Source organism: Erithacus rubecula, assembly GCF_903797595.1.
Source record: "Erithacus rubecula genome assembly, chromosome: 18".
NCBI classification, from domain to species: Eukaryota; Metazoa; Chordata; class Aves; order Passeriformes; family Muscicapidae; genus Erithacus; species Erithacus rubecula.
In genome coordinates this window covers 691,072-714,290 of record NC_136670.1, presented here as the reverse complement: position 1 = coordinate 714,290, position 23,219 = coordinate 691,072, and the positions used below count along the sequence as shown (strand labels likewise).

The window sequence follows — 23,219 nt, the reverse complement described above, 5'->3', positions numbered from 1 at the left end:
ATTCAGGCTTTATTCACTGCCTTCTCTCAGCTGAGTCCAGAAAAGCTGTAATTTATATCATAGGACAAAAAAAGAACCCAAAACAAACATCTCTCTCCTACACACATGTATATATATATATATATATACACACATATATATAATCAACATCTTTTGAATACACATGCCTCCTTCTAACAAAAATTAGAGAGGGACTAAAATACACATAATGTCAGCCTGTTTATAAAACTTTCCTGCTCCTTAAAATAAGCACTATGCAAACAAACCAACCTCTGCTTTGCCAGAGACAGACCACACTGTGAAAATCCAGAACAAATGCTGATTGCTCAAAGCCTGAACACATATGCTCAGCTCCAGTAAGAGCAGAACAGGGGCAGAGCCCAGTCTGGCAAGAAACTGCATAAGAAAAGAAAATAACACGATAGTTTGGGTGGGTTAGGGGTACAAGAGAGCCTGAAAAAGGCCTTATCACAAAAAGCATCTCATTACATTGGTGTTTTTAATTAAAAACAAAATAAAACAAACAAACAAAAAAAATCCAACTAAACAAACACAACCAAAGCCCCAAGCCTTCTGCTAGGTGGTCTTTTCAAAGACAAAGATGTCCTATGAGAAACTTGGTGGCTTTCTGGTTGCTTGGACTCTTTCAGCTCTTGTCTCCTTTCTGGCTTTCCCAAACTTTCCCCCAGCCCAGGTACCAGCATTGCTGGCTCCATCTTGCTGCTGTTAGTCTCTCAATTCACCCCAAATCCAGAGCAGAACAGACAGCAAAGAGGTAGCTCATTCCATGGGAGCAGCATGTAGAGCAACACCAAAACTACCAGCAAATTCCTGCAAGATCCTGTCTCAGAGAGCAAGAAGAAACAAGGACTTTTAGGACACAGGTGAGAAGTCCTGCGGTCTCTAAAAAAGGAGAGAGGAGGGGCATAAGGGAGGATAGACATCATGACAAGGCATGCCACAATGATAATCAGATTAAAGTAAAGTCCAGAACAGTCTCAAAGGCCTAAGGCCTGACAGTACCTGAGCCTTGGGTGGGATGGATGCACAGGCATCTCATCTCCTGTATGTCAGCAGGGAGAAGGGAGGGTGGCACAGACACTCCCACACCAACCTTCCTGTTTCTCCTTCATCCACTCTGAGCTAAGAATCGCCCAACCAGGTTTGGACTGATTTAGGTCCTGAAATCACTCCATGGAGACACACAGAGAGCATCCCAAGGGGAAGACAGAAGGGCTTGAACTGCTGCTCATCCCCACCCTATCCTTCACTGCCCCTTCACAGGATGGGGAACTCTGCAACAGAGGGAAGACCAAGGAACAGAAAACATCCCTGTTTTCAGGCTTTGAGACAAAACACAAAGCACTTGCTGAATGGGCATTCTGAGCAGGAGGTTACACACTGGAGACACAGGCACCAGGGAACTGCTCAAACCAACACTGAAGGAAATTGTACCAGAGGGCAGGAGGAGCAGAAAAATCCACTCCCTTTAAAAAAATCCTGGCAATGTAGACCAAGCACAGCTCTCCACCAGAGAGCTATGATAAGCACAGACTCCTGCTACAGCTCCTCAGTCAGAGACACACAGGGCTACCTGCCACTTCCTTGGAGACCAAGGGCCTCTCACTTCTCTCTGTCCCCATACTGTCATTGAGGGTGAGCACCTTGGCCTGTGTTATGGCAAGAGATCAGCTGTGGCCACTGCAGCCTCAGCAGAAGGCAAAAGACACGACAACAAGCATTCAGCATCAAGAAGTTTACAGGTGCTTCCCTCTACTCTTTGCAGTGATCCACAGGCTGGCTGGGGACACACCTGGCAGGCAGCCCCTCCTGCCCTATCCCAGCCAGCCCATGGGTTTTACACGCTGAGAAGCAAAATCATTTGTGGAGCTTGAGCCCCAGGCCACAGCTGAGAAGTGAGCCAGCTTTGGGGCTATGGGAGCTGCCTTGACACCCTGTCCAGCTCCCAAGCTGCTGTCATGGGATACCATGGGTCTCTCCTGCCACCATGGCTGGAGTTTTCATTTTGCAGATCAGAGCACAAGCCCGAAAGTCCAGTACTTAAACAGCCTCCCCAAAGCTCTGGTTTGCCCCAGACGCAGTGGCACCTTCTAAGCTCAACGAAAGCTTTAGCAGAGTTATTTTTCCTTTTAAGGGGCTGAGCACTTAAGAACAAGTTGCAGAAGGAAAAAAAAAAACCTGGCAGTTTTCATCTTCTGTCCTTCCAAAATGTGTTGCATGCATCCACAGCTGCATCCAAATCACAGCTGCTGGAAGGCAGGCAGCTGTCTGGGGAAGCTCAGTGCCAGCAGGATGGTCCCTGCCCAGGGTACATGAGGTGCCCTGGCAGGGAGCTGAGATATGGCACAGCTCAGTGCTGGCCTCCTATTGCACAGCCTTAGGCTGCATCAATGCCAGGACACCTGGTCAGGCCTGTCGCTGCTTTGGGACCAGGACTGGGACCAACACTGGCACCACTGCTCCTGACAGTGACTGCATCCCACCTCAACATGCTCATAACTAGACTTTGTCCCTAACAGATAAGATTTACATGGGAAAACTTCCATTTTATCAACATCCTAGATTGGAAATATTTCACAGTTGCTTAGGTGAAGGCATTGCAGGACAACCTGCCAGTTCAGCAACAAATGATGAGCATGGCTGGGATGCATCCTGCTCACCTTCCACCCCTGGTGCTCCCCCATGGCAGCATGCTGGGCCCAGCCCCAAGGAGGCAGCCTGATGCCCTCCCATTGCCCCCAGGGCAATGTCCCTAGTGTCAGGGAGGATTCATGCAGGCACACTGCAAGCATGGCTCAATGAGCATCACCATGGTCATCCCACCTGTACAGGGTCCCACCAAAGGGGGGCATCAGGACTCATGCAAGGTCATTGCCAGATGCACCAGCCACATCCTTCCAGGAGTGTAAATCTCTGCAGGCAGGTACCCAAGGTCATAGATCTCCTTTCTCCATGTCTTCTTGGGACACACCAAGCTAAGACAAATGATGCCAGTGGAAGCAGACCTGAGCTTCATCCTCTTCTGAGAGTGTGTGCAGGCACCAAGTGCAGGATCTGCCCACAATGGCACTCAAAGCAGCTAAGAGCCTCTCAGCATTAATGAAACTCTAAAATCAGGCCTGGGGTGTTTGTGGTTTTTTTAAGGGGGGGCTGCATACAAACAAAAGGAAAGGATAGAGATGGAACTCCTGAGTCTCCAGGCTTCTCAATGGGCCCCAGCACCTCTTAGCACTACCTGCTGATTGAAACCCTGGTCAGTGACTAAAAAGTTGAACATGGCTTCACAGACCTGTAAGACCCCCACACCTCTGGGCAGCTGCTGAATAGAAGTAAACTGTATCTAAGCAGGATGACATTTCTCAGTGTCGACAAAGCTGCACCCTGGGTGAAAAACACCATGCTCTTGAGATGCAGGAATGAGGCAAAGAAGTTGTACCTGCCAAAACAACATAGGGCAAGAGCCCAGAGCCCTGGAGAACCAGCATATGTGCGGCTCAAGTGCTTTCCCTCGGCCACAGTAAGTAATTTCACATCAATGATATCCCTGCTATTTCAAGGACACAGCAGCACTCGCTGCCCTGCCATCCTCTACTGACTGACAAAGGTTTTGATTTATCCAGCTTGCTGCTCAGCTGCTTCAGGACTGAGATTTACTCTTCATCACCTGCTATGTCACCACTACTGATTTCAGGGACTCCTCCCAGAATTGCCACTAAGCCCTTGCAGCCAGGGGTCCAGCACAGCATCTTGCTGCCTCAGACAGCTGATGCCAAGAAAAGCAGTCTAGAAATAGGAGGCTCCACAATCAGAAGCTGTTTTAGAAAAGCTGCATCACCACATAAACCCAGCAATTGCTCCAGTGCCTTGGGAGCAATCCACAACCTGCACACTGTACAAGGAGCAGGACTCAGCAGTGACTGACCTTCACCACTTCTGTACACGGATCAGCCTGGGCTCAGTGACACGATGCCAGGCACTGCACAGACAAAACCACTCTGCAGGGCAGGAAGGCAAAAGAACAACTTTGTGCCATCTTCAGTGAAGGGAAGAGAGTGCTCATAGCAGCCAGAACAGAACAAAGTAAATAGCCAACTCCCAAGGCTCATTTGTATCAAACACATTGACTTTCTTTGCTGCAGAAAGAAACACTGAGCAACGACAAGAAAACACTTACAATTTCTGAACAGGGTCAGAGAGGGAAGACAGGAACAGAAAAGAAACTTCCAGAACCAGTAAAGGGAAACTCATCCGCCATGTCTTCAGGATCGAATAGCCATAGTGAGAACATGCAGGGTTGGGGATTTAAGGACCTCTCCAGACACCCACCTCTGATCAAAAATAACTCCACCAGACCATTAAAAAAACATGACAACTTTAGCTTTTCTAAAGGCAGCACATGAGCTGGCAGTGGTCAGGAACAGTTGCAGACTGAGACTGTAATTACAGGGTGGAGAAGCTGCACCGCCAGGCCATGCACAAGTGGCAGTGTCACCTCAGGTGCCAGCAGAGGATGCCCCACAGCATCCAGATCACAGAGCATAATGCTTTCAAGCACCACTCAGCAAAGCTAGTATCTGAGGCAGCTACATTCCTAGAAGTGTGACATTAGCAAAATAATAATAATGGCCCTCTGTTCATTTAAAGGGCTGCCAGTCATTTGAGCTGAAAAACAGGGTCCATTGAAAACTTATGCACAACACAGCCACAGACTGCAAGGGACCAAGTCATTTCTCAGACAGCAGAGTCCACCAAACACTGAGGGCTAAAAGCACAAAACAAATATAACAGTGTTTCATCACAACTTTTTTGGGTTGATTCATTCTTCAGCAAATCTCACCAGCTGCAGCTGTCTCTGCCAACTCAGTAGAAAAAAACCTTGAAGGAACAAATGTAGGGAAGCTCTTGAAAGTATTAGCTGTCCAAGCTTGTTATGTGTGACTCAAGTTAACCACTACAACTCCAGGCTGGCAGAGGAATTTGATTGTAAGTCAAAGGCAAAGTATAGGAGCAAGTTGGCAGCAAGGCAAAGGAAAAACCATCTGAAAAACAAACAAATCTCTCTGGTACTGTGAGCTGCCATCAGGAAGCTCATCCCAACAGGACTCCGTGCAGAGGAGCCACTTCAGTGTTATCATTTTCTCCAGTCCAAAACACACCCATTTCTTCTGGCAAAGAAGGAGAGGTAGTAAGTAAATAGCTGAAAACCTCAGGCACAAAGTTCATAAACTCTTTATAAAATAATAAGCAAGAAAAATTAATATCTCATGGAAAAGAGGTCCTTCCATTTGTTTTGCCTACGGGAATTGCTGAAAGACAAGCACATCAGACACAACAGAGTCAGGATGTGGCAAAGCCAATGCATTGGACCCACAATATCAGTGCCTCCTGCACGCCTGCCCTCCAGGCAGCACATGGGCCCCTGCCCACAGCTCTAGCTTTGCAAAGCTCACCTATCCCTGAGTGAATTCTCAGTTTGGGAGGAAAAACACAAACCATGTTTGACTATTTTATATTGTTTTTTATTCTGATGTAATAAACTATGAAAAAAGCTTCTTCCATAAGGAAATGAATGGTTAAGTGTTGCCCCAAACTGTCATTCTTTTCCTGATTGTCCCTACAACACTACAGTCTGAGTAGGAGCCACATCCCATGAGCTGAATTTCAGCCTCATCTTTGTCTGCTACCCACTTGCACCAGCAAAACCATCAGTGACTACAGCAACACCTTGACGCCAGGTAAACCAAAGTTCTAGTTCTGTATAGTTCTAATGCTTTGTCATTAACAAGCTCTGGCTTGATTTAATAAGAAACAAAGACTGAGGTGCTTGACTTTGCCTTAAAAAGAACTCACAGCTTTTCTAAAACTGAACATCTTCAATCTTGCAGATATAAGACTTCACAAAACAAAAACTAATCAGTTAAAGCCCCAAATTTGCTTTTGCTCTCACCGTGTCATAGAAACAAAAGTGGGATTGCCCAGGGGAGATCTCACTGTGGTCTTCAACACACTCACAAGAGCAAGTGGATGGACGGGCACCAATCTCTTCTCTCTTGTGACCAGAGACAGGACTTGAGGAAACAGCATGAAGCTGAGTTGAAGAAGGTTTAGGTTGGATATCAGGAAAAAGTTTTTCAACCAGTGGGTGGTAACTGGAGTGTCCTATGCAGGGCCAGGAAATGGACTCAGTGATCCTGATGGATCCCATCCAAGTCAGCATATTCTATGATTCCCAAGAGTCCACAAGAAGGCACTTTGTGGGAAATAACTGTGTCAGTAACAGAAGGATCTCAAAAAGGGTCTCAGTTGTTTCTTGGAGATTCCCAGGGAAAACCAGCCAGGCTGCAAAGGGAGGTAGCCCTGCATGGCATACACTGCCTCCCTCAGAAGACTCAGACCTTGGCAGCACATCTGGAAGTACTACCTTGAATAGACTCTTCCAAGAAATGAGGAGAGCAGCAATAAAAGAAGGACGCAGTCACTCAACTGTGGGCATCACAATTACCCCCTGCTTTGAACAAATCTTTTGCAGTGCATATGCTCATTTCTTCAGCCTCTCCAAGGAGTTTGGTAGGATGAAGAATTCCCTGTTCTCACTGCATTTTTTTTTTTCTCAGTTCATGACAGTAGGCTGTCAATCCAGCAGCTCAGGGAGATCAGGGAAAGTGCAATATCAAAGACAGCGACATTCAAAGCTGCAAGTTTCAAGACTGCCAAAAAAATTTTCAAGTTGGTGAGGAAAGGGAGGGAGGGTTTTACTGTTGATAGCTACACTTCAGCAGAAGAAAAGTGAACTCGCTGAATGAGAGGAGATTGGTCTGGCAAAACAACTCCTTCCTTTGGGGAGATGAAACTGGAGAGCTGCAGCTGTGACTTGTGTACACCCAGAACCAGAGCTAGGGACAGGCTCATGACCCTGTTTTGCACACACTGCAGCCCTTCACAGATGCTCAGGCTCAAGTGGAACACCATCTTAAGCAAAAGCCCAGTTTCACCTTTCCACAGCTATTTAAAAGGTGCCAAAACACCACACTGGTGATGGTATTTTTGACACAGTTCCAGCTCAAAGCGGATTCATGCAGGCATGCTAGTTGTACTCTGGTGTTCTAAACACAGCTAAATTCAACTAGTGCCAAGAACAGTTGAGCTGCAATTTTAAATACTCAGGGTTTATCTTGTTTAAATAACCAGGAGATAAGTAAAGAAATCATGTAGACCAGAGCCCAGCCCAGATCATGTTTAATTTGCACCAGGTTCTCCCCTTAACCAAGTCAGTCTGAAATAAACACTTAACCTCTTTTGCATAGCTGAAGGAATAAATATGTGTCATCTGTTTGTCCTGGTTTAAAGTAAGGAGGAGAAAGGGGAGAGGAAAAAAAAAAAAAAAAGAAAAATAATTAAGAAGAAAATTGAGACTTGACTTTCTTATAAATGGTACAAAAGAGACAGCTCAGTGGGTGGCTGCAGAGCTGGCAGCACTAGACAGGATCTCCAGAACAAAAAAAATCCAGGAAATCCGCAGTGTCACTTCTCCCCACAATTGATTTAAAATGAGCTTATTCCTTGCACTTGGTGCATGAGGAAGAAGCAGCTTCCTGGCTACTATGGGGGGAAACACAGTTATTAATAGCATCACAATGAGCAAGTATCAGAAGCTATGTTGCAGCACTGGAGGATCTTGGCTGGTTCGTGAGAATATGTGTTGCCATGGCAGTAATTGCTATACATGGTAACAGTGAACGGTGGGGTGAGAACAATACACTTCTTGATTAGATGCCCAAAACAAGTTCCTTTTGTTTTCTCCCACCAAAACCCACACATTTATTAGATTGTGTTCAGTACAAAGCTGAGCTTTTCACTTTCAGCAGTGGCAAGGGAGATAGCAAAAAACAGAGAAATTCAGGAAGACAACAAAGCAGGCACCACTCTCTCTACTTCTGCAATGGCATGGCTGATGGATTGGGGCAGAAACCTGGACCACATTCAACTTCACTTTTTATTTGATATCCATCTAGACAGTCTTCATCTGCCAAATACCACCTACCCAATACATAGTATTTGCTAGTAAGAAAAAAATGAGCAAGATACTGCAAAGGCACTTAAAGCAAGGCTTCTTCCAAGATGGGATGACCTGATATTTAATATCCAACACAACAGCACAATGATGTTGTGCTATTCTGTCCTTTGCTTCCCTTTTTGCAGTTCCCAGCCTCCTCTTCCCTTCCTGCAGCACTGCCAAGCACTGAGCAAAACAGGGTGCTGATACTTTCCAGAACCACCTGTTACCCTCAACTCATTCCTGAATTTCAGTGCTCAGAATTTCCTCCCTCATTTGTTCTTCCTCATTTCATCCCCATTTCTAGATTAGGTACAAACACTGTGAGCAGTAGAGATTTCAGCCTGGCTCCCACAGGACTTCCCTCCTCTGTAAAGGACTTCTACTCCTCATCTTTGCAGCCAATCTTTTAATCATTTACCCACCCACTTGATACCCTGTGCTGAAACATTTCAGTGAGTTCTACTAGACCACTCCAGCTGATCACCCTTGCCCTATACTTGGAAACACCTTCCAAGTTCCAGTGTAGTCATGTAGCTCAGTTTTGGTCTACAAAAGCCATATTGGCTCTTTCCTAACATGTCACAGCCATTTATGCTCCCACTTAATATTGGTTTCTGGAAACTTTGAAGAGCATAAGACATGCACCTTTGGTAAAACCAAGTGCCCCTTCCATTCTGCTTACAGGTGAGACACTCAAAGAGATCTGTTAAGCAAAACACATAGGCCTGGTCATGCCCTTTCTCCATCTTCTCCCTCATTGCTCAAGAATTCACACATGTATTACAAATGCTAAAGGCACATGGCTGGCTGTTCTTCCTAGTAACTATTTCAGACTGGCTGTCTATAAGTTTATCCAAATACTTTTTCAACCTGTTGATGCCTTTTGCACCCATGATGCGCAAGAACACTGAAATCAGAAGTTCATCACAGATTGTGTAAAATAAATGGCTTTTCTCCTACCTGCTATAAATCAATTTCTTGTAGGTTTCATTAGTGCCCATAGTTCTACGGACACAAGACTTGGTAGGAAAGATTAAACTTATCCATAAAAAGGGGAAACACTGTCCCCATCTTTTAAAATGGTAGAACAGACGACCATGGGAACCACCAGCTACTCTCTGCTGGGTTAAGAACTGGTTGGGTGGCTGGACCCAGAGAGTGGTGAATGGTGCTGCATCCAGCTGGGGATCAGTCACCAATGGTGTCCCCCAGGGGTCTGTGCTGGGGCCTGTTCTGTTCAGTGTTTTTACTGATGACACGGATGAGGGCATTGAGTCCTTCATGAGTAAATTTGCAGACAACACTGAGTGTGTCCATCTGCTGGAAGGTAGGAGGGCTCTGCAAAGAGACCTGAAGGGGTTGGATGGATGGGCAGAGTCCATAAGATGAAGTTTAACGAGTCCAGGCGCCGAGTTCTGCATTTTGGCCACAATAACCCCTGCAGTGTTACAGGCTGGGGAAGGTGTGGCTGGACAGTGCCCAGGCAGGAAGGGACCTGGGGGCACTGATGGACAGCAGCTGGACATGAGCCAATGTGTGCCCTGATGGCCAAGAGGCCAGTGGCCCCTGGCCTGGATCAGGAATGGTGTGTCCAGCAGGAGCAGGGAGCTCATTCTGCCCCTGGACTCAGCACTGGTGAGGCCACACCTTGAGTGCTGTGTCCAGTTCTGTCCCTCAGTTTAGCAAGAATCTTGAGACACTTGAGTGCATCCAGAGGAGGCAACGAGGCTGGTGAGGGGCTTGGAACACAAACCCTGTGAGAAATGAATGGGGGAGCTGGGGGGTGTTCAGCCTGGAGAAAAGGAGACTCAGGGGTGACCTTATTACTCTCTGCAATTCCTGAAGGGTGGCTGTAGTCAGGTGGGGTCAGTCTCTTTCATCAGGCAGCACTGACAGAATGAGAGGACACAGTCACAGGCTGCACCAGGGAAGATACAGGTTATTAGGAAGAGGTGTTTTACAGAAAGAATAATAAAGTATTGGAATGCTTTGCCTAGGGAGGTGGTGGAGTCACCATCCCTGGGTGTATTTTAAAAATGATGCCATGATTTAGTTGAGGTGTTAGGGTGTGGGTTGGACTTGATGATCTTGGAAGGTCTCTTCTAACCTAGTTATACTGTGATACAAGAAAGATGGACAGGAGTGTGAAGTGACACAACAAAGAGAAACAGATTCAAACCAGATTAGGTTTACATTAGATATTAGGAGGAAATTCTTTGCTGTGAGGGTGGTGAGGCACTTGAATGGGTTTGCCCAGAATAATCATGGATGTTTCTTCCCTGAGCTGCTGAAGGCCAGGCTGAATAAAGCTCTGAGCAGCCCTGACCTAGTGAAAGATCTCCCTGTCCATGGCAGGAGATAGAAAATAGAGACAGAAAATCTGTAAAATCCCTTCCAACCCAAACCATTCCCCGATTCCATTACCTTCATGACTTTGCATACCTTGATCTTGCTATGCAAGACTTCTCCAAACCAAGGAGTCACAAATTTTATACTCTCTTCTCATAAGACAGCTGTTCTTTCCCTTAGCAACTTCAATAATCTTCACTGCAGTCTCTCTAACACCACTGTCCTTCTCACAATGCAGAAATTAGAACAGCATGCAGTCTCCAAGACATGAACAAAGTGTTACAGGGCAAAATTGATGCCCTCTGCTTTGGTATTAACTCCCTTCCTGATGGTGACCAAAACTGATTGTTTTCTCTGGCTAACATCACAGGCAGAACTGATGATTTCAGAGAACTGTCAAGGACTCCAAGCTCCTTCTCAGGCTATAACCACTAGTTCCAGGTTCAGTATTGAACAAGCCCAATACAGGAGATTTTTCACTGCTCACCACATCTTCCTACACTCAAGATCATCTGTCATGTATTAGACCACTTCCTCGGTTTTGTGAGGTTCTTATGGATTTCCTCCCTTTCAGTGAGCAATTGTCCTGGTTTGCAAAGCTGGATATAACCAAAAGTTTGTATTCTATCACCATCTGTTAAAACCAGGTGGGGCAATCATCTTTATCCTTTCCACAATCCATCCTTCCTCAGGGAGATATCTTCTGTTAATGGGCCACTAAGTCCCACTGCATGACTGATAAAATTACATCATCCCATTGGGAGATGCTCCAGCCAGGGGCAGGAGCCAAGTATTTCCTACCCAAATAAAAACTGAGATTTGGAACATCAAAGCAGCCTTTTTCCACTGAATTCCAAAGGAAAACCAGGCCTTTCCACACCATAACTGGACCTTCAGAGGAAAACTGCACCTTCTACGGGAGCACTGCTCCAGCTGAACCACATCTGTCACTGCAGGAGGATGCAGCCACCATTGAATGGGACTGCTACCAACACCCTGATTGACAGGGTCAGGTTGTATTCTGACTGTCAGTGTTTTAGTACTTTTTACTTTTGTATAACTGTACTTTTAATTTTTCCTAATAAAGAACTGTTATTCCTATTCCCATATCTTTGCCTGAGAGCTACTTAATTTCGAAATTATAATAATTTGGAAGGAGGGGGTTTACACTGTCCATTTCAAGAGAGGCTCCTGCTTTTCCTAACAAACACCTGTCTCTGTTCAACCCACTGAAAGAACTGAAGACCCTCTTCAAAGCTGGCAATGTCACTGCACCCCTCCATACCTGAGGTTACCCATAAGGTGCCAAACACCCAGCACTAGGTTTCTCGGGCCTTGCTGTTGACTCCCCCAGGCTGAAAATCGATCAGTAAGCCCTCCCTACCCCTGGCAGTCCATGCTTTCACCAGCTCTCAGTCCACAACATAACCCTTCCTCCATGCCCACGGCGACTCTCTCTGAAAAGCCTTTGGCAGACAAATACACCGTGGCTGTCTGAAAACATGGACACGTGAGCCTGGTGGCCCTGCTCATCCACCTCCAGGCTTTAACCCATTGCACTTACAACACCCCTGCTAACACTGCTCCAAGCAGCTGTGCTTGGCCATGCCTTCAGCAAACCTGTTCTTCATTGCAGAGTCTCGGGCACAGAGGTCAGACCTAACAGTCCATGGAACTATGAATACTCCTCATAATCCTTCCCTAACAGCACACCTGGACAAATACTGAGTCACTTCCCCAATTTCCTCAAGACTCTCAACTTTTAAAAATGCCATTGCATTTGCCACCACCAATTTATGCAATACAAAGTGCACTTTAGTAGCAGGATACACATTAAAGTATCTCAGCAATGTCAGATTTTCTCAGCAATGTCAGATTTAAGATCATTTGGCACTCTTGAGTAAATGCTATCTGTTCCTTAGTTTCTTATCAGTTCTTCTATTTGCTCTAAAGCTATTTCTACTGATGTTCAATGTGGGACAACTTCTCAGACAGTTCTCCTGTAGCAAGCTTGTAGTTGGCAAAGCTCCACAGCAGTCAAGCTGGCCAAAAATTGTTTAGATTTTTTTGTGATAGCCTTATCTTCTGTACTTCTCACAATTTGATCTCTTCTACTGCCAGTTTCCAAAAGGCATCTGATGCATTTGAAAGTTAATCATATTTGGCAAATTCACTCCCCAAAGGTCTTAATTTGGCCCATCTTATTTTGATTTCACATGTATTCTGCTGAAATATATAGGTTTTTTGGTCTTCTTGCTTGGATACAGCTTCCCCTCTTTGGCAAACCTCCTTCTCATTCTACTGTCCTTCTCTCCCCACCACATTTCCCTTCTTTCGTGTCTTTCTTTAAAAGGCCAAACAAAAAAGTCTGATCTATTCTTGGTTGAGGTATCCATTCATTCTGAGCTGGTAATGTCATCACTAAATAATTTCCATGCCACCTCTGTTTCTATCAACTCCTTTTTAACCAAGGAACAGATCCCTCCTACAAAACAGCAGCCAGCCCCTTTTTCCTCAGACTCCGAAGTAAACACCAGCTCTAGGGACAGGCAGACAAGTCTCATTTATTTTATTTTTATGCTGCCAGTCATAAAGACCCCACCATAACCCCAGGCCTTGCATTATTATGACTATTCAAAACCTATGTACTGAGTTTCCAGAGGTAGCTGCATATTCAGTTTCCAGATGCACAAAACTAGATGTTTTTCCAGCAACAAACGTGCTACACAAACAAAGCACCTCCTGAGGCATCCACCAGGTGAGAGGCAGAGGGGTCAAGGCTTCTCCTTCCCTGGAGGAATACAGGATGACTTCAAAGGGCAGCCAAGATTCCAGGAGAGCAGCTCCCCGCAACAGCGTTTGCCTTCCAAGGATCTGCCACAGCTTGGACCTTCTCCCTGGTTTATTTTCAGCACTACTGAGCACAGAGCTGTAGACAAGGCTGAGGCCAGCAGAACCTTGGCAGGAAATGTGCAAGAAACAAGAGGCTGGGCCCAATGCAAAGTTGCAATAAACTGCAAAACAAATTTAGTCAGCAACTGGCTTTAATCTAAAAAAAAAAAAAAAAATTAAGTATTATGGATCAATTCTTGCCTGAAGCACAGTAAGAATGAGGATTGCATCTCCCAGCTGTTCTCTTTTTCTCATCTTCTCTCACAGCTTAGCAGGTGTGAATTGAAAGATGAAGCCTGATACTGTCCTGTATCTTGAGCAGCACAGACAGCTCTGCTATATCAGAGCTGCACCCAAGAAGAGGTTGGCTGAATGCCCTCACTAGCAGCACCCAGTTTTCACAGCCAGCCACTCCAATACTGCTTTGTGTCCATGGCCTCACATACTGCCTAGCCTAATGACAGGCTGCACTTCCCAGAGGACCAGTGGAACAGTCCAAGCTCAGATACACAGATACCTCTCACTGCTGAAGCTCTTCACGCCACAGTTCACGTCTGCCTCTCCCAGGGCAGTCACAACATCCAGCAGGGTTTACAGCAATAGGACAGCAGTACGGGTTCCTACCATAAGAAACAGACCCAAAATAGTAATTTCTGGGGAATACTAATTCATGTAAAGTCCCTCAAATCTCTGCAGTCCGTAAAATCTCTGGGTTTAAACCAGGTCCAGCTGAAATTTGAAGGGCAAGAAAGTTGCACTGCTGGCAGTTCCATGACAAATTTGTCTGTTCTCTGACCACCTGCATTCTCTTGCTTGAAGAAATAGCTACTGTTGTGAACAGCAGAGGCTTGAGCAAGGCAACAGGAATTAACTGTGTGCCCTCCTCTGCCTGCACCAAGAGCCCAGCATCTGCAGTTCCTGGGGGCCCAACTCTGGAGCTGATGCCACATGCCCTGGCAAGACCAGGGTAACAGAGCTGGCTGGGCCAGCTGCAGTGACTATTTTATTTCTCATCCAGAGTACAAGATGTATGTTGTATCAGGAGACGCCCTAAAATAGAAAACTTAGCTCCTCCCCAGTGAGGCTCTACAGCAGCTTAAAATCAACACCTTTCGAGCTCAGCTCACCACCCGAGCCATCCAGGCCAGACAGGGATGGGCACAACTACTGGAAGATGTTCATTTTTTCATTTCAAGCTGAACTCCAGGAAGTTTCACTGAACTATCTGATGATCACTATGCTGTTCACTCTTTCCCATCTGAAGTCTTTGCTTCCTGCTCCAGGGAGAGCAGGATGGACAAAGGCGAAACTTCCCTGATCCCAAGGTGAAACATCCCTGTAGCCTTGCAGCAAGTACAACTTCAAACACTGGGTTACCAAAAATCTTTTCCCCACTCACAAACAGCTCTCACAGCTGCTCTGCAGCAGCTTTGCTTCTCTAAAGAGAAAATAGTGAGTGATTTCATCCCTCCAAGACAAAACAAAGTTTAAGCACAAGTGCTTAGCTGTTAGAGCAGTGGATGGCTGATGGGGAGGTGCCATTGGACACTGAAATGCCACCTTCCTGTTAGGGGAAGCCAGAGGGACTGAAATCACTGACATGCCCCTCACTGCCAAACTCATACAGCCTTCCCTGTTCCAAGAACAAGATCAACCCAAGAAGTGTCCTCACTAAAGGAAGCTCTGCCCACAATATCTTCTCTGCCAGCATCCCTCTTGTAGTAGGGTTTAGTACTCAAGGCCAAAGTCATTTTAACAGCATTACATTCAAAGCTGGCTCAACAGACCATGGGAGAGGGAACAGGATGATAACATTGAGGCACAATGGCACACTAAAATCAGAGTGGATGACTCAGTGACTTGCTCTCTATGACCCCCTCCCACTCTTTCCCCATCCCCAGCACTCATCACATGAGGACAGTAGAGCCCCTCAAATCCCTCACAGAGATAACTCAGGCTGCTAACTAACACTAACTAACAGCAGATGATTTTCTCTTGCATTAGTGAACTCAACCACGCTGGTGGCAGGACTCAGAACACAGCTTCACCTCCAGATCATCACTGTCTTTCTTATTTTTTATGTTTACTGCCATTTCAAAACAGACTTCTACTTTGGAAGTCTCCAGAATCTTAAACCTGTTTTAGATTAATTTCAAATTACTGCTTTAGTGAATTTAGGCTGGGCTGTCATACCATCACCAGGCATTTCCTCAGCAGCTTTTAATCCCTTAGTACAAAAAGGAGCATATTTGCTTTTCACTGTTATTTTCAGAGATTTTATAACTTTTAATAAATATTGGAGTAGATTACTTCAAGGACAAGCTCTCCAAGGAGTTTCTAAGCAAAACTGCAATTGTCTGACCATTTGCCCTCTAACTCAGCACTACAGATCAAAAGCCAAGGGCAGCACCAACCTAAGCACAAAGTCGTCCTCTAAGCCCCAATGCTCCTTGCTTCACACTGTTTTTACTAGGCTGATTAAATACAACTCAGCCATATCCCAGCCAACTATTCATTGTACCACAAGGGTATAAATTGCTAAGGTAATACAGCTCCACATTAGGACATGGTAAGCACCTGTCCTCAGGCCTGCAGTAAACACTCCTCATGCCAGCTGCACTGCAGGCTCTGCACCTCAGCTCACACCCTTTCACCATCTCTCTTTGCTTCACTTCATGCATCAGTGATGATCAAGAATTGATAAAACAATTGGAGCTTCTCCTCTCACTCTAGCTTAGAGCAATACTTGAAAGGCCTAATAAAAAAATCCCAAACATAACTACTGGATCTAGAGAGCCAAGAAGAGCTGAACAAGGTGGTTGATACAAAGCTGGAGAGCTGTAGATACCAAAGGACTATCAAAGAACTACAATGTACACAAGGAAGAAATGGGTGCGGGACCAAAGAGGACCAAATACAGCATTTATCACTTTACAAGCAAACTGACCCTGTTGAAACCAACAGCTGAGCTTCCGGTTACTATTTCAACTCCCATATGGAAGACTCAGTGCCTAGATTACAATGTGACCACCCCTGTTTACTCCATGTCAGGAGACAGCCCTGCACTTGTTATTTCCCACAAGGCAGGGACAGCATACAGGACACAAGCTCAGAGCAGACCATGTGGCAGGGTACAACTGTGCCAGCAGATGAGCAAAGGGGTGAGAAGCAGGTCAAGTGGCTGGGACCAATGGCAGGTTGGGGTTCCAACAATATGAGAGTCAGCCACTCCAGTCAGTGCAGAGGAACCTTTCCAGGCAAGATTACACAGCACAGCTCATCCACTGCATTCCCTGGGTCTGTATTTAATTATTCAGCTATAAAGTCTCCTGTGAGTTTTTTTTCTGACTTTCCTTTGTGAATGAAAATATTTTACACCAATTCTTCCTTTTAACCTGGGCCCTGGCTGGTTGTACACAACACATTGCACTGCCTCAGAGTCAGAAAAATCCAAGACAGCTGAACTCCATGTGGTTAAAGGGGATTTGCTGAGCTCAGTCTCAGCTCATCAGGCAGCATTGTGCAGGGATTTTCTTGGTATCACTAGTGATGGAGACAGTAAGCCTCTTTGTTTATTTTTTCCCAGATGAATGACACAAGCAAAAGCAAACAGAAAAAACAGACCTACAGAACAAAGAGGATATCTTGTTACAGTGCACCTGGCCCTGGGCCACAAGTTCATGATGACACAAAATCCCACTACACTGGGTCTTCTCTGCCTCTGTAACAGGTTTCCAGGCAAAAAGCAGCAACCTTGTTTGCCCAGGTAGGAAACAGCCCCATCTGTCACAGCAAAGCGCCTTATGGCACTGTCCCACAGCTGCCAAGTTACACACACAAGTGAACCCAGCACAGGTTTGTGTGGGGGACCCTTCCTGCTTGGCTTGTTTGGTTTTGGTAGATCATAAACCCTGCAGCTAAGAAAAAGGTTGATTTAGAGAGGCCCAGGACTGCTCTGCTTCAAGTTGAGACAGGAACACACAGCAAGTCTGGTGCTTCCTGTTCATCTTCACTTCATCCCATGTTGGAGCACTTGCCACTGAGGAAGGCAAAGTGCTGCAACAGCTTGGCTCAGGGAGCTGGGCACAAGCAGAATACAAGAGGGGTAAGAAAATATACTGTCGTTGTAGAACCAGATCTCTATTTGCCTCTGATGTTTGATGAACATGTCAGAAAGTAATTTTATTAATACCTCTTTGTTTCAGAAGTTCTAGCACTTTGCAGCATAGAGCCCTTGCTGGAATTTCATACAACACCTAAAGTACAAAGAGACAAAAGAGCCTGAAAAAAAAAAAAAAAAACTGAGCATCTCCAGCACTTTGGTCTTTCAGTGTGTTTTTTTCAGAAAGAATTTTCTAAAGCTGATATTGTCCAACTCAAGCCCCTTCTTTCTGCCTGAGGCACGTAACGTGGAGAGGCCACGTCTCCTTGCTATGCCAACACTTGCCTGGGAATCACAGTCCTTTCCCTCTCCCATGCTTCACTGCAAGCAAGCAACCTGGATCTCCAGCACCCTCATTTTAAGTTTTCCAAATATCTCTTGGCTGTGTGAGTTGCATAACCAAAATATGGCAGCTGACAACGCACAAAGAAAAAAGCTTGGGAGAGTAGCTGGAAGATAGTTGACACCGGCTACACTCAACTGGAAATAGAAAACACTTAATCCTTACAGCAGCAGCCTCAAACTCTTGGAACAGTAATTAGGATGAGAGAATGTATGCCAAATAAAGGTATTTCCATTATCCCATGAGACAAAGACCAAGTGCAGAAGAATTTTCTCTTGACCTACAGTGTCTCTTCCAGAAGCACGAGCCAGATGGACCTCACAGCTGCTTCTTTAGTTAATGCTTTTCTGACAGTCCAAGAACTGACTTTAAGAAACTGTCCAAAGTAGATTACCATTCCTCATGAAAAGCATAAAACCCACCAAACAAACAGCTTGCTTCAATGGAGACTCACAACTGAGCTACTAAAAAGCACAAGGAATTATCTGGCCATTAAAGTTGTCTTTCCTACACAGAAATTACCTTCCTTGGCAAAGGCAGATATTAACATCAAGTAGTTACAGTACAACTCAGAAACCTTCTAAGAATCCAGCTAAATCCAAATCCTAGTGCCTGTTACAGAATTTCTCTTTATTACAAATAAGAGACACTTCCTGAACTATTTGAATCTGCCTGGGGGACTTTTTATAGAAACACAAGTATATACATGTCACAACAAGGCACAAATAATTGCATTCCACTTGGGAAGGACTGATGGATCCTAAATGGAACATTTCAATTTCTGACCTATCTACTTGCTGAAAGCTTGCAAGCATCTCCTCCTAATTGCATCATGAAGTGAGAAAGGCATTTGGGGAGTACAGCAGGAATGGAAACACTGGAAAAGGAGACTACAGGAAGGAGGAAACTCTCCTTGTTTCCTCTGAACTTCTGATTACTTTCCATTAGAAGACTCTGATGTGTCTGAAGGTGTTTCTGAAAGACCAGGCTTCATCTCCATAGCCTGACAGCCCCTCAGCAGCTGGTGCTGGGCCATGCTGCACCTGCTGATGGAAGCAGCTTAAAAAGGTTTTGGCAGTGATGGTAGACAGGACAACCATCCTGGCCTCTACAGCCACTCTTCTGCCAGAAAAGCTACTGAAGGAAAACTCCTGGCTTCACTTAAAGCCAGTCACCCCTAAACCATTTCATTCTAATGAAACTGCCCTGGTAAGTATGTTTAAATGAGTGGTGACAACAGGAGCAGGTGGATGGCAGAGGTCAGGCTTGCTGATAAACTCTCCTACCTGCACTTATTTCCACTGATTTTACAGAGCTAACAGAGACCTTTGCTACCCCAGTTCACTTACTGCCAAATGAACGCCCACAATCCAGTCCAGCCAGGAAAAGGCTCATCCAGCAGACAAGAATGGGATGAGCTGCTGGGGGGGCATGGGCTTGTCCTGCAGTTAAAGTTAGCTCCAGAGAGGATGTTAATTCATAGCCTTATTTAAGCCAGCTAAGAAGAGGGTAAACCAGAACAGGACACATGGATCCAGTTCAGAGGACATGGAGGGCTCTGCACTACATAACTGAGAGGCTTGGATGTCCTGCCAAAACCAGAAGACTCCTCTGCTGCAAAGTCAAAGCTGAGTTCACACACACAGAGCCAATCAGCAGCTCCAGGGCAGGTTGATGAAGACTCAAAGTTTTCACTCATTCCTCAATTAAAGTTGCTTAAAAACTAAAAAACATGGAAACTGGTATTCATGCAAACATTAATTAAAGCCTGAATTAACCAAGACCAACAAACTATACTAAAATACTCAAGAACACTTTCAATAACAAAATTAAGTGTCCTCATTGTAGTCACAACAAAGCACACCAATCCCTTATATTTTGTATTAATCAAATTAAAATAGCCAGCCAGAACAGCAGGTTTCTTGCTGAACAAGCACACTCTACCATTTCCAGTCCTCCCACCCAGCTAACATGACTTCAACAACCTCAGTATTTCTGGGTAGGCTGGAAGATCTCCCTCTGCAACCATCCTGAGGCTCTTTAATTCAAACAGCCAAAAACACACTGCTAAAACAGCAGATCCAAACTGAAAAGCTTTTTATTCCATAAGTAAAATGGCAACCAAGCAGTGTCATTACTAAAGCATTTATACATCAGGAAATACAGATATGACATGTATGACTTCAAAAAAACAGTTAATGAAAATGAATATTTATTCAAGGGCACTGCCAGCAGAAAAAAACAACCCATCCTTATGGCCCAAAAAGTAAGAATCCTACAGTTGTTTATGCTTTGTAACCTTTAACTACAGAGGAATTCCATTAAAGCTGATTCTATATATCTTAAAGCTCTTCTTACAGTCCTTCAACAATGCTAATAATTATTCCTCCATGGCTCTAAGAGGGAAAAACCCTTGTTTCCTGGTTTACAAAACTTTACCTGGTTGCTATCAGGCAGTTACTTCAATCCTATGAAGAAAGCCCCAAAAGAATGGCAAAATGGATTTTAAAAATGCCTCAAAGCTCAGACACCAATACAATGAAATCCACAAGATTTACTTACCTCATAGGCAGCTTACTACAGGAATCCCAGGCTCCCCTTTCATCCTTCCACTACACATTACATTTCTATAGAAATCAAGTAAACCAGTTGAACAGGAGATATGTTTTTGTGTCCCTAAAGCAGGGCAGCACCCAGTGAGCCCTGTTCTGCATGGTATATTACACATGCACGTCCCTCATGAGGATTTCTGCTGCAAATCCAGTCAGGGTCAGGCTGAAAGTATACTTTTGCATCACAAGGATGACCACAAAATTCTCTGTTACAAAATGCGGACTGACATCTCACTGTAGCTTATGTTCTCCCAGCTAAGGCCAAGACATCTCTTTCAGCTAGGCAAACTTGCAGTGAATACAGAAGGCATGTGAACAATCTGACCAAAATCCTGGCTTCTAAATTTACATTTCTATAATCTGCTGTGATCACACCATCCTTCCAAATAGCCCCCATCCAACTGATAGGAAGAGTTGTCTCATCAACCCAGCAAAAACCAAACTCAAAAGGACTAGAGACAGTCAGTGAGGGATACACAGGTAAAACACAGCGAAATCCAGCACAAGAAGCTCTGTACTCCTCTGCACGAGCTAGTGGAACAATAGTCTCAAATCTACAAGATTTTGTCAGGTTTTAGAGTTTACCCCAAAATGAGGAACCTGCAACCTTGACCTCCAAGCACTTTTGGCTGTCACAAGCAGGGAAGCAGAGGCAGCTGCTGTGAGTTGCTGCTGCTGGCAAAATGAGAGAATGCTGCTGTGCTCATCATTTTCCTCTGGCTGAATTCTGGTATTCCAGGGCCACCCTTCAATGGGATTTACTATCCCTTCCCAAGGTGCTCATTACAGACTAACTCAAACCCTGGTCTGCTGCAGGAGACTGCAGAAGGAAAATGCAATGAAACAACTTCAAATGTAAGAGAAATAAAAAATTATTCCAAACACCTTGCATCATCAATGAGGCACTGAGCAAAATGCCACTGCAGCTCTTCCCCAGCCAACGAGAACATGAGAAGCCAGCTGAAATCTGGGATCCCTAGAGAGTTGCACTGCAGGAATTTTAAATCACTCAAGTTTTTAACCTAGGATAAAAAAACACACTTGCAAACGAGCGAGGAGGGTGCCTCTGCCAGGCTCTGCACTTTCCTCCTGGCAGAAACAAATTTAATTTAACCACTTCTGGCCGACGATCCCAAGCGCAGAGCGACTTTGTGGAGGAATTCTCCTTCAATAGGGTTATTCATTGGAGCCGTAAAATCCGCCTGCGTTTGTCGGAAGCCGGATGCAGCCTGGGAAACTGGCCTGGCTACCTGGCCCTCCATTTTCACTGCCAACAGGTGAACCTGGCTCCCTACCCACTTCCAGGAGAGGACAGAACCTTCTCCTGGGCACAGTGCAACAGCCACGCCCGGTAGTATTTTCACGGTCATTTTGTAAGAGCGCTTATTTTATAAGCGAAAAGAGAGGAGGTTACGGGGGCACCCAGCCCAGTGCAAGCGAGCCGGGACTGGAACGGGCACCAAATCATGGTGTGCTCTCGACGAGCCGCCGTCTTCGGAGGTGCCAGGGCACCCGACAGAAGGGGTCAGGCAGGGCCAGGGCCAGGCAGGAGGGAGGACTCCGAGTCAGGGCCGGGCCGGCTCCGCTCAGCCGAGCTCACGGCCGCCCGCCTCGCTCGGAGGCCGCAAACAGCACAGCCCCGGCCGCAGGCGGCAGCCCGGCGGGAGCCAGGACGGTGCGAGAGAGAGTTCCCCCCACAGACAGCCGGGTGCGGCGGCAGGCGGCCCGGGACCACGGCCCGGCACGAGTCTGGCCGCTGGGCACGGCCCGGCCCGGCTGCATTTCACCTGCCGCGTCGGCTTGCCCGGCTCCGAGTCCACCCAAGCCGGGGATGGCTCCCGGCCCTGGCCCCGCGGAGCGCCGACGCCTCTCGCCTCTCTCCCCTCTCCCGCCGCTCAACAGGTGCGCGGCGGCCGCACTCACCTCTCCGCCATGGCCGCTGTGCCCGCGAGCGGGGCAGGATGTGAAACCCGATCCCGGCCCCGCCCGGAGGCGGCGCGGCCCGACCCGGGACCCCCGGCCGCTCCCCGGGTCCCTCTGCCGGGGGCTGCTGCGCCGGGACGGGGCGGGGCGGGGCGGGGCGGGACGGGACGGGGCGGGGCGGAGCGGGTCTGGACAGGCGAGACCGGCGGCAGTGGCGGAATCGCGGGTCGAGGGCAGCCCCTGGCGGCGGCCGTGGCCGCGGCCGCTCCGGACCCCGACCGAGCCCGCCGAGCCCGGGCGTCGCGGAGCTCCGGCCTGAGGGGTGGAAACAAGGACAGTGGAAGAGGAGATAGGACGTCAGTTTTGGAGTAGCTGGAGCTTTATTTGAGCTACAGGTCAATGGCAAAAGTCAGCGGCCGTGATTAGTTTTGTGAGGAAAACCGTGGTCAGACGGTCACATCCTGGCCTCGCCTCGGGGACCCTTTGGCAGCGCTGTTGCTGCGGGCCCGGGTGCGGCCTGTGCTGGGTCACAGCTGCCCCGGTGAACCGTGTTCTCCCGCCGCTGCCTCCCGCTGCCCTGGGCACAGGGGGCTTTATCGGTTCTGCTCTGCCCTTTGGTACCCCCGACATCCTCCAAGAGCGCAGATGGAAAGCGACGGGGGGCTTGAACCAGCCAGGAGCATTGACAGAGGAAAGTTCCTTTGCCAATCTGGATTGCTGAGCTGTCCCTGCTTCTAGGTGGGAGGGAACAGACATTTGGGTCAGGCTGTGCTGTAAGGCTGCCGTGCTCTGGGTTTGCCCAAATGTGTTCTCTTTTTTGCCCCAGCAACTTTGTCTGGGCAGATTTTGTTGATTTTCTGT

The 23,219-nt window shown here is 46.7% G+C and overlaps 1 protein-coding gene across 2 annotated transcripts in view; it reads right to left on the bottom strand.

The window, feature by feature from the left end:
* The window catches only part of LOC306809613 (rho GTPase-activating protein 39-like), a 56,240-nt gene extending 33,724 nt beyond the window's left edge, over positions 1-22,516 (bottom strand). For both annotated transcript variants that reach the window (XM_079321282.1, XM_079321283.1), the window contains exon 1: positions 22,359-22,516. In XM_079321282.1, the coding sequence (XP_079177408.1) occupies positions 22,359-22,369 (11 nt within the window). In that variant the 5' untranslated portion in view covers positions 22,370-22,516. The remainder of the gene's footprint in view (positions 1-22,358) is intronic.
* Positions 22,517-23,219: the final 703 nt, after the last annotated feature.